This window comes from Hemibagrus wyckioides, linkage group LG14, assembly GCF_019097595.1.
Source record: "Hemibagrus wyckioides isolate EC202008001 linkage group LG14, SWU_Hwy_1.0, whole genome shotgun sequence".
NCBI lineage: Eukaryota > Metazoa > Chordata > Actinopteri > Siluriformes > Bagridae > Hemibagrus > Hemibagrus wyckioides.
The window spans coordinates 6,046,081-6,057,779 of record NC_080723.1 but is presented as its reverse complement, the minus strand read 5'-3'; the positions used below and the strand labels follow the sequence as shown (position 1 = coordinate 6,057,779).

Here is an 11,699-nt window from a genome sequence, read left to right as displayed (position 1 = left end):
CTTTTTCATTGAAAAAGGGATGTTTGTAAACCTGCAGCAGCTTTCAACAGAAAAAAAGAAGGTGCTTGTGAAAATCTTATGGATAAATTGAAACTCTTGGCTGCTTCGTAAAAATCTCCTTAAACAACATGTGTCTCTGTTCTCATCACCCACCTTAAGGCTAAGCTGTGAAAGATTTTTCTCACTTCTGTCTCTCTCTCTCCCTCTCTCTCTCTCATTCATGGCATGTGTGTAGTAATGTGTGTGTTTGTGTGTGCTTCTCGATCGTCATTCTAGAGTGTGCGGTTTCAGTGCACCTCCTTGCTGATGTGAGCCACTCCTCCTCAGATTTAGTCCTGCTGCAACAAAGCACTTGTGTCTAGCAAACCAATCACAGCAAGTTGTGTGGATCAGCATACACATGCGTGCACGCACTCACACTCACCTATGCATGGCTGCACTTATGGAGTATTATCCTATCATACTACTTTCCATCTGCTTACTGCTCCCAGGTAAGACAAAGCACTGTGTCTGTGATTGTGAACAAGCCTGAAGGGAAAATGTGTTATGACGGAGATTTAATCAATACAATATGCATGTAAGACCTGCTACTGCAAATTTTGTAGAAAGTGGTTCCAATGACAGCAGTAACTATAACATTGGAATTGTGTAACTATGGCACAGCAGGTTACTTATGTGGGATATTTAGAGTCATGTAAAAAGTGCAGGTGTGAAAGCAACTCATGGTAATATGGGGATTTCTGATATGGGAACTATTGGTTTGTAGGGAAAAATATCTAAAGAGGAAAATTACAGCTTTCGACATTTGTCAAAAGGTGACGTGTACACTGAGAGCCAAAAAGTGATGACATTTTTTTCCTGCTTCTCTTTCCTTTTCTTTTTTTGTACCAAAAGTCTTTTACCAAAGATCTATTTATATTTAAGGACTTAGTCACTGCCTGCTCTCAGATCTCAATAGGATGCTTAATAAAGAACAGGTGTACTGGACTGGTTAAGTTAAGACTATAGATCAAAGTCTAACACATTGCATGTATAAGTTGTAAAACAAATATAGGGCATATTCAACAAGTGCCTAATAAGAATCAATATATTTTTTTAGAAGATTGAAACACTTTGGATTAACATTTCTTAAAAGAGGTTCATGGAGACGTGGACAGACATGCCCAGAGAGCAGATGAAGCAAATGAAGACAGAGAAGGAAGAAAGGGAAAAAGAGAGAGTGAAAAAATGACATCATGATACCAGATGGGGAATCATCTTGACCAGTTTACCTTTTTTGTCAGAGAATGGGCTGGTTCATCAATTTTCCGATTTAACAGCATCCTGTTGGGGAAATTAAATATAAAGAGCATTTTGAAATAATTAGTATAATATGGTTTTTCTGCTTCACTTGGCAGTAGTAGAGAAGTCTTCTTGTACTCATTTCACTGACCTCTGCAGATAAACTTATAAAACTGAAAACAGATGCCATTGAATCACAGAATCAGATATTGTGTCAGATGAGTATATATATATTAGGTCAGGATGTTTATTCTTGCTACTGTTCCATTCAGAATAATATATTTAATAATTTCAAAGAATTAATTGCAGAGCTACACACCTGGCTTCTTATTGTATGTTATATTTTGTTTGTTCAATGATGAAAACTGTAGGAAATATAACTGATTATGTTATTTTATGTCTCTTTTAAGAGAGCAGAAACTGCTTCAGTATTGACACAAAGAAAGCCCAGATCATCCGTGGACCAAAAGAAACACAATTTGGATACACAGTGCAGCAACACGAGGCTCTTGGTCAGAAATGGTATGAATTTTTTCAGTAATACCTCTAGATAAACATTGTGGTGCTTCTTATTCAGTTTTCAGAAACAGAAATCTATAAGTGTGCTAACATATGTAGACACCAAAATCTTGTCCTAGGTGCATCACTGAATACCAAAATGACCGATATTTATGTAAATAGAACATGATTTCTAAGTTAAACAAGTTAAAGGTGTAATTTGATTTGTTAAGAAAGCAGTAAAAGCAATGTTATGACTCTCAACATCAAAATGTGTTTTATGGCAGAAACAGTATGGCAATTTTTTTATAAACTACATGTTATTCAAAGATGTGTTATTTATTGCAGGATTCCTAAACAGAAAAGCTCTAGCAAAGCTTCATAGCCCTGAACATCCCAGTCATATATCTCTCAGAGCAGTTTATGTGATTTGTATTTAGTCCCCAATGATGTCTCCTGGCAAGGAGTCTGAGCTGCGTCTTGCCAGAGACCTCTGAGCAAACAATCACAGTTCATGCCTGAATTCATTCAAAGCATTTCACATCCATAAAATGAGTCATACCATCCAGATAAGGTGAAATAAACAATACAAAATTCAAGACACTTTATATGCTGTGTATACACAAATATTTATTCCAGACTAGGAAAATCAGTTAAATCAGACTCAGGTAAAAGAATGCAAATTGATTTTCTCATTTATTCCACATGGTGTGTGATTGGAGCCATAGATTTCAGATCATCTGGATCCAAAATCTAAAGTCTCAAACCAGGCCTCATAAACTGAAGGTCTAAAAGAGGGTCTATACTGTCTTCACTGTTGATGGCGTGAAGATGTCACTTATCGTGGCTTAGCTTAGCTTATCTTTGTGTCAAAGACTAAACATGTCTTAAAGCTTCATTTTACAGAAACATATGATTCATTATAAGTCATAAATAAGGTACTAGTTAATATTTGTGGCTTGTTCATACACATGGCACATGTTTTTGTTTGTTTGTTTGTTTTGTTTTTATCCGGTAGCTTTATAAGGTCAATTTTGTCTTTTGTGCAACCTCTTCTGTTTTAAATGTTTCTCTAAGAAAGTGGCCAAAGGGCTCTGAGTTCTTCATTGTTTTCTTGCCACTGATTAACCATTTAAAACTATTATCTTTGAGTCAGCTCCACATGGGTTTCATAAAAAACCCAGCAGAAAACACTTAATGCGTAACTCAATTAAGGTAACTCCACTCAACTCAAAGCTGGCCACCTACTTCCTGTTTTCAAGCTTGAGGTTTCTCAGCCCTGATGGTTAACTTGCATTCCTTCAGGAATACAAATTGTTTTGTCCTTTGAAGTTTGCAGGTAAATAAGTGGAAAATATTTGCACTTGTCTAGCAACCTGTCTGCTCGGTTCATGTAGTACTAGCGGCTTCTGGAAAGTATGTGTTGTGGTTTGTTTTTCCCAAGAGTCCCACTGTGCATCCCATCATAGTTTAAGTTAACAGAGGCAGAAAGCAAACCTCCTGGCATGTGACGCTTCAGGAATGTGAGTGAATCCACAGCAGCACACCAGATTCAGGAATTCTGTAGTATGTATGAGTCTAAAAAAGTCTCAGTAGTTCAGTACTTCACATTCTCTCACCACATATGGTATTATGATTTGTGACGTTTTTTTGGTTTCCTGTGATTCAGGGATAAAGCAATTATGAGCAGTGATACATTTTCCAGGAAATGAATTCCTGCTGATTAATGCCAAGAAATTCAGTTTTTGATCATTATAATTTAAAAAAAAAAAAATCTAAGTGTTATTACTTGGCACAAGATTGTAAATACACACTGGAAATCATTAGCTAGTAATCCTTATATTTAAAATGTTAGATTAGTCTATCATTTTTATTTATTTTTATTTTTTTAGTGAAGTAGAGTAGTTGCTCCTGTGAGGAAGTACTCATTACTCATCACTGCCTCACACCGAACAATCTGCAGCCATTCAAATGTCTCAGGGTGGTAAAATGTTGGAAATGAATTTACAGATCAAATTGATCTGGTCATATCTTTCTAACTTTTTAGTTCCAGGTCTTCAGAGTAGAGAATTTTAGGTAAAGTATTTTATAGTCTGTCACAAATAAACTTGTAAATTCAAAGTAAAGTAGTCAGTAAAACTTTTGCATTTACTTTGCAAAGAGTCTGAAGCAATAAAGATACTTTTAGATCATTTCTGGCCACAAAAAAAGCAACTATTTGAATAAAAAACCATAATATGATACTGAGTACAGTATTCCAAGAGAACAAGTGAGCATATCTTTAACGACATATATGTTTTGCTCTTGTTGTAGGCTCCTTGTGGGTGCTCCATTTGAGAGGAACGGTGAAAATGAGACTGGTGATGTGTACAAGTGCCCACTGGATAGCTCAACTAAGACAAAATGTTCTCGCCTCAACTTAGGTATTCTCTGGGTTCCTGTTGAAAAGTTAATTTTGCACCAATAATAATAATAATAATAATAATAATAATAATAATAATAATAATAATAATAATAATAATAGTAATAATAATAATAATAATAATAATAATAATAATAAAAAGATTTCTTGTGGAAATTTCTTGTGCTGTTTCCATTGAAATTAATGTTATTAACTTTTCTTTTATATATTTTATTTCCTGAAGGAGGGACAACTCTAAAAAATGTATTTGAACACAAAGACAAAATGAGATTAGGGATGTCCCTAACCTCCAACCCAAAGGATAACAGTTTTGTGGTAGGTGTAAATTTCATATTAGTACTATTCACAAGGTCTGTTTTTATGATTATAATGCAAATGAAAAAAATTGGGGGAAAAATCAGTATTTGAGACTGTGGGCATATTTTTGTGACCTTCAGTGCAGGAAGGTCTCTAGTGAATGGCAAATAAATAAATAAATAAATAAATAAATAAATAGATAGATAGGGATTGAGTTATAATGCTTACATTAGCAAGAGGTGTATTTGGATCAACTTCATTCTCTTAAGTTATACTTCCACTTGCATGTAAATAGAGCTCTGAGTCTTCAAATTTTTTGGACTGGCACAAGGGACATTCTGTGTGTTACGAGATGTTTTGTACTTCAGGCTTGCGGTCCATTATGGTCGTACGAATGTGGTACATCCTTATACAGTACAGGAATCTGCTCCAGCGTTGACAGCACTTTTAACTTCTCTCACAGCATTGCACCTGCCTTTCAGAGTAAGAGTTTGTTTTCTCATTTTTCTTTAAAATGCTGCATGACTATTGATAAGAATTGGGGCTGGATAAAAAAACAAATTGGTACATGTTGATTTTTAAATAAATGTAGATATTCAGTTATTGAAAGTTATCATTTGAATGTGCGTGTGTTTGCTATCAGGATGTGAAACATATATGGATATAGTCATAGTACTGGATGGATCAAACTCTATATACCCCTGGTTTGAAGTGCAGCACTTCCTAATCAACGTCCTCCAGAAGTTTGCTATTGGTCCCGGACAGATTCAGGTATGTTTGAAGAATAGTCATAGCTGTAGCAGTATATAAAGCTTTGTATGGATTGGAATTTGGATTTTTACAATGAAAATGTACTGGACGGTGCTATAATAATATCTGTCATAAGAATATTGTTGTGTTTTGTTGTTATTTTGTTCCTATTGACAACGTTCTCATTTTTGCATGCTATTTATACATATTCAGGAGCTCTACATGCATTTAAACTGATTTGTGTTTGTAATGCAAATCTAGGCCCATGGATTGGTTTGTAGCCACTTGAGGACTGTTGAAGTCTAGTTATGATGCATCAAGTGACATGAACTGTTTTTACAGAAAATGGACAGATTAAGGCTTACAAGGGAGAAGTATAGACAGACAGACAGACAGACAGATACATTTTTTGGACCTTATTAAATAATACAACTATTCAAATATAAGGAACATTATTTAAATGTATAAAAATATATTTAGCTTATTCTTATATATTATTCTTGATGCTTCAACTCACAGAACATTTCCTATTAAAATTGCCATAAGACTGTAGGCCTCCTCAGAGAGCAAGTCTAGCTTTTTAGGGTTCTTGTTTCTTGTAACAAAGCTCATCTTATGACAGGACTGGCCAATCAATCACAATCCAGAGCCAGGCTTTTTGTTTGCTTTTATTGTTCTACTTACAACTGTATACTGTAATGATTTATAATCTAACTATCAGGTGTCACCCCAAAAGCCATGAGATCCTTTTGAGTCTGCTTCCTCTCGAGGTTTCCTGTGGTCTCAGGGACTTTTTCCTTGCTCCACTGTTGAACTTGGCTTGCTTATTCAGGATCTGAATCTACATCCTGATCTCTGCCTTGTGACAATGTCTACTGTTAAAAATCACTAATCTTTTAACATTGAATTAAAGGCTTTTGATATATTGATTTAGGGTTAATCCCATTTAACTTAAATTACTAGGTCATAAATTTAAGAGCTCAATAATATATATAAAACGTCCGCTAATAGTGCATTATGATTTTCACTTTTTAAAAAAAAGAAAATAATGGACTTCTTAGTTATACTTCACAGATTCACCTGGATTTCCTCAGATCCCATTTGGGGAATCATGGCTATAGGAATTTTATGCCTGGTTCATTTTGCTCTCCACAGGTCGGAGTGGTGCAGTATGGAGAGAGAGTGGTTCATGAGTTCCGGTTGGATGATTTCCAAACAGTTGATGAAGTAGTGAGTGCAGCACAGAATATTATCCAACGTGGAGGAGAAGAGACTCGCACAGCACTTGGGATCAACGTTGCACGGTATATCAAAAACAGACCAGTTTTTTTAAATGTCTTAGTTCTTCTTGAAAATAATACAATTGTCTTATCTACAGTCTCTCTGTCAAATTCTGTTTTAGTTATTATTTCACTATTCAGAGTCTGGTTTTGAAATTCTTACATAACCAGAAAAAATCCATACAAATGATGGCTTGGTAATAACAGGAATTTTGTTCCACTGTCAGTGGATTTTTTTTCTACTCACATGTCATCTGTAGTTCTCAGGCTTTTAAACGTGGAGGGCGCCCAGATGCCAGGAAGGTGATGATTGTGATAACTGACGGAGAATCACACGATAGCCCAGACTTGAAAAAAGCTGTTGAAGAGAGTGAGAAAGACAACATCACACTGTATGGAATCGCTGTGAGTCTGCTTTACCTTTACCATCCATTTGCTGCTCAATTCAAATTTATTTCCCCATCAAATGTATCAAGGTTCCTGCTTAATTGTTAATTATATGTGTGTTAACTGTGGCTATCATTAGCCAATAAGCACATTTTTATTTGTGTACAAACAAAGCTAATGTTACATACACACAGAGGAGGGGAGTTCATGACAGCAATGTTTAATTAGCTTTGATTTAATCCTGGATCTGGATTTTATTTATTCCCTGATGTATCAGTTTTACTAGAACACATTGAGAAATGACTGACAATTTTCTGACTAATTTCTGAAGAGTACTTTATTCTTTCTTTCTTTATTTATTTATTTACTTTAATTGTTTCAGGTATTTAATTGTTTTTGCCTTCTAATGTGCCACTTGCTAAATCCATACTATCAATGTAGGTATAGACACAAACATATCCTTTGCCAGTGAATTCTTTGATCATTTTCATTGTTCTCCAGAACAACATATGTAAGTCTGTTAAAAAAGGATAGCAAAGATTTTTCTTTGGGACATTTTAAGAATTTGTCCTGCTCCCCTCTTCACACATTTATAGCATAATATTAACAATAAATATTAAAATATTAAAAAATATTGCCTAGCCTAGGAGCTCTAAATAAGATTGTGTGTAGATGTCTTGTTATGGCATTCCTTACTGCATAATCCATGAAGGCTAATACAAATTGATACCACCATGCTGTACCAATTCTTCCAAATGTGATCTCAAAAATAGGAAGCCGATGCAGATGCAGTTTAGTTTTTCCCATTTTGAGTGTCCCAACCAGCTAAGACTGACACTAAAAACTGGGGAAAGGTTAGTGCTACCCTATCTTAAAACACAGTAATCTGGTGACAGTAACCATTTGAGGTACCATCACACGAGTGCTCCAAAGGGAAGTTCATAAATGGCTCAAGAAAAAGAGGGAAGGAACACATTAACCAGAGGTGCTGCTGCCCCACTCCTCAACCCCATGCAGTCAGAGTTATAGGAAATACCTGCAATTACATCTTCTGCCAAGGCCAGGCAAACCTTTCAATTCGTCATTACCCACAAATTCCACTGCTGACTGAATAAACCTGGCCAATCCATTTCCAAAATTTGCTCGGAATTAACCACCAACTTACCTTAAATTTACTGGGAATTAACCTCCAATACCTCATTCGGAATCAGGATCTGTGTCTACCTGAATACATTTACAAATGATGTATACCCTCTTGAGTAGCTGACCAGCATTAAGTATTTCACTTCTGGAGCATTGAATACAGTCTGAACCCAGAAGTTCAGTGGTTCACTGTAACTCCAAAAGACCTGCCTAGGTCTTACTCCAGCTCTTTGGTTGCCTCCAGTACAGGCACTTGTGAAGTGTTGCTCCAATTATTATGGAACCTAGTCCCCAGAATACCACATGCAAGATCTGCTTTTAGTGAGCTGATAGGATCGGTTGGGTTTTCAGGGTGGGGAGGTCTGTTGTCTGTGTCAAGTGTCATGTGTCATGTGGTCCTGACCTAGCATCATTTATTTAATGATCTCTGGATGCATTGTGTCAGAACTGCTAGCAGAGCTTTTCTAGAAATGGGAACATGTTGCTCCGCCTGAATTTTGGCCATGGATTGGATCATTTGAGCAAAGGGCAGTGCCCCGTGGTCAGTTTATATTGTTTTCCAAGTAGTTCCCATGTTTAAACATCAATGTAACAGAACGGTTCTTATGGAAGGTTTTCCAGGAATTTCAATTTCAGCTTTGGAGTTAAATGGCCTGCTCACTGTTGTGGGAAATATATAAATATAACACATAAATATATGTGGGACAACAAGGCTCAGCTATGCCATGTAAGGATTAGGGTAAGACCTTTGTCTGATTTGGTGGGAAGGAAGTGAACATGAGTTTCTTATTGCAAAGTTATTTTCATTAAAGACTTGACAGTTGCTGGTGAGTAAATAACTAGGCACTGCTGGTAGACAGTAGCTATAAGACCAGCTATTTGGCTTTCTTACACACTACTCAGTAAATGTGGAATCTTGATTACAGTTTATTCTGTCATTACAGTGGTTGCAGACTATTTGTTATCCTCAGAGTTATTAATACTTGTACTGCCTCCCAAAACATATACTATGTAGTGCCTTGAATTCTTCAAGAACGGGCACTTACAGCTGTGAGATTCATCAACACACTAACAAAGGACACAGCCAACCCACATTTTGAAATTTTCTTCTGTGAGTAGTGCACAGTAACTTTTTTTTTTTTAATAAGACAGGCCAAAATTCCAAAATCTTCCAAAAACATCCAAAAGGCTTGGCAGTTTTCTCTCTGGATTTCGAAGCAGTAGTCAATTGATTTAAAGTGTACATAATTTCTTAATATTATGTCTTGTCCTTCTGCAGTAAGTTCTTTGAAATTATTCTAGTTTCACAGAAAGTCAAGAACAGCCACCTTTATTATTATTTTATGTGTCTTCAGTTGCATCAGTTTCAGCACTGGCACAGTCTTTTGTCTGTTATATACTTACCCTGAAATATTCTCTTTTAAACATACATCAGTATTTATGGTTTTCACTGATCTCTGCTCAAGTTCCGGCCTTTATGGCTAATGACGGTGATTGCAAATTGTCTAGATACTGTCTGCACAGTACAATCACTCCTACAGCATAGAGGTAATCTTGCAGAACTACATTTACTGAGGAGTTAACTGGTCTTATCTGATATATCTTGGTTACAATGGTATTTCCTGAGGCTGTGGATGAGGATCAAGTTCCATGATGGTGTCCTCAGGTGCTTGGCTACTACAATCGACGTGGGATCAACCCTGAAGCGTTCTTGAGAGAGATCAAATTCATTGCCACTGACCCTGAGGAACATTTCTTCAGTGTGACAGATGAATCTGCTCTGAAGGACATTGTGGATGCCTTGGGGGAGAAGATCTTCAGCCTGGAGGGTAACTTTTAATTGACTGAGAGTCTTTTATGAAGGTTTAGAGTGTTTACAATGAATCTTTTGTGCTTTTCTACATGTATCAACAGTACTAACATTCACTATTACACAGCAGCAACAGTATAATGTGTAATAAAGTACAAAGTTAATTAATTACATGCCTAACATCAGACTATCATGATAATTTACTATGACTCCATAGGGACAAGCCAGAATGGAACTGCCTTTGGACTACAGATGTCTCAGGCAGGTTTTTCCTCACACATTGTGGAGGTAAGTTTAGCCCTTGATCATTCAATTCAGTACAATTTAATTTATTTGTATAATGCTTTTAATAGTGGACATAGAAACAAAAAATTATAAAGTTTAAAGTTAGGTTACTATTTATCCTTAACATCTATCCCTAATGAACAATCATCCGTTCTGTTTTAAAGCACATATGATTAATGAATTAGTATTGATAATATAGATATTTCTAAACCCTATTTTATAGAGGGACACAAAAGTTTATGTAAATGAGGTGCCGAAGCAAATAAAGGAAAGAAACACTGATCAATTTCTAAACTGAAAGAAACAAAAGGAAGCAACTAAACTTGGAAATAGCTGCTTTTGTTGTTGTCTTAATTATCATCTCAGATATTTTATGACAGTGGTGGTTGAGTGGTAAAGGCTTTTAGCTACTGGGCAAAGGTCAGATCTGTTTCCAGTCATATATCATATATATTATATATATTAAATATATATAATATATATATACTGCACACATATATATGTATAATGACACTAAAGGCTGTCTCATCTCTTTATCGACATGGAAACCTCCCAGAATGCTTGAGCAGTATAGCAGGTGTGTGTACACAGGGGTTTCAAATAAAAGATAAAGGGAATATTCCAGGAAGCAAAATCACCGGTTTGCTTCATATTCCATATTTGTATAGACCAGTCATTTAAAAATGTTTTTATAATCTCAGAAAATGAAAAATACTTGGATATAAATGTGCTCAAATTTGTGACTATTTTATAATGTTAATTAGATCGATAGAAAAGGCTTCATGAGGAAAAAAATATTTATATTTTTGTCCCAAGTTGCTTCATAGCAGGTTAGTCTCTCATCAGCACAGGCAAAAGCATTTTCCTGGGAAAAATAACATGGGAGAAATGACACAAGGTCATACCTCACATTGCTGGATTCATAGTGCTACTTTGAACATTGGCATTTTGCGAGCGAAGATAATGTAATGGAAAGATTTTTTCCTCTCTCTGACTTTTAAAGGAAAAGTAGTCCACATATGGTTTTGTTGAGGTCAGACTCCTTCAGTAAGGGACAAGAAAACAAAACCACACTCACACTCACACTCACACGTGTCGTCGGCTTTTCTGTGCACAATTATACATGTGAATATAAAAGAAAAGTTTTGTTTTATTTGCTTATGACCTATGAAATGTTAAATAACAATACCCTTCATACATTTTATTAGAAATAGGGGCATTATTAAAACTTGGTAGAAATAAAACACAAGTGTAGGAAAAACAAATTTGAGATTTCTGGTTTTGTAGCTTGGCTCCATGGCACAGACATGGAATATTAAAACTCTCTGTTGTTTACCTTCATGTGCCAAACACTCCAGTCTGTGAGACGCTAACAGATCACATTTGCAGAGCGTGTCCCCTCTTAGCTGAAGTTATTTTCCACTTTATATATAATTTTTTAGTTACTTCCCATATTATGCCTAGTTTACTCCAGTGTGAAAGGTGGTGGAAAAGGTCCTTTTAGAAGACTATTTTCGTGATTTTCCTTTTGCTTGCCTTTTTGTTG

General features: G+C 35.8%; 1 protein-coding gene across 1 annotated transcript in view; it reads left to right on the top strand.

Moving 5' to 3' along the window:
- The first annotated feature begins 332 nt into the window (after positions 1 to 332).
- itga11b (integrin, alpha 11b) overlaps positions 333 to 11,699 on the top strand; it is a 29,842-nt gene continuing 18,475 nt past the window's right edge. The window contains exons 1-10 of the mRNA XM_058407979.1: positions 333 to 491; positions 1,692 to 1,803; positions 4,093 to 4,202; positions 4,425 to 4,516; positions 4,867 to 4,981; positions 5,142 to 5,269; positions 6,404 to 6,552; positions 6,789 to 6,933; positions 9,725 to 9,887; positions 10,086 to 10,156. Coding sequence (XP_058263962.1) covers positions 401 to 491; positions 1,692 to 1,803; positions 4,093 to 4,202; positions 4,425 to 4,516; positions 4,867 to 4,981; positions 5,142 to 5,269; positions 6,404 to 6,552; positions 6,789 to 6,933; positions 9,725 to 9,887; positions 10,086 to 10,156 — 1,176 coding nt within the window. The 5' untranslated portion in view covers positions 333 to 400. The remainder of the gene's footprint in view (positions 492 to 1,691; positions 1,804 to 4,092; positions 4,203 to 4,424; positions 4,517 to 4,866; positions 4,982 to 5,141; positions 5,270 to 6,403; positions 6,553 to 6,788; positions 6,934 to 9,724; positions 9,888 to 10,085; positions 10,157 to 11,699) is intronic.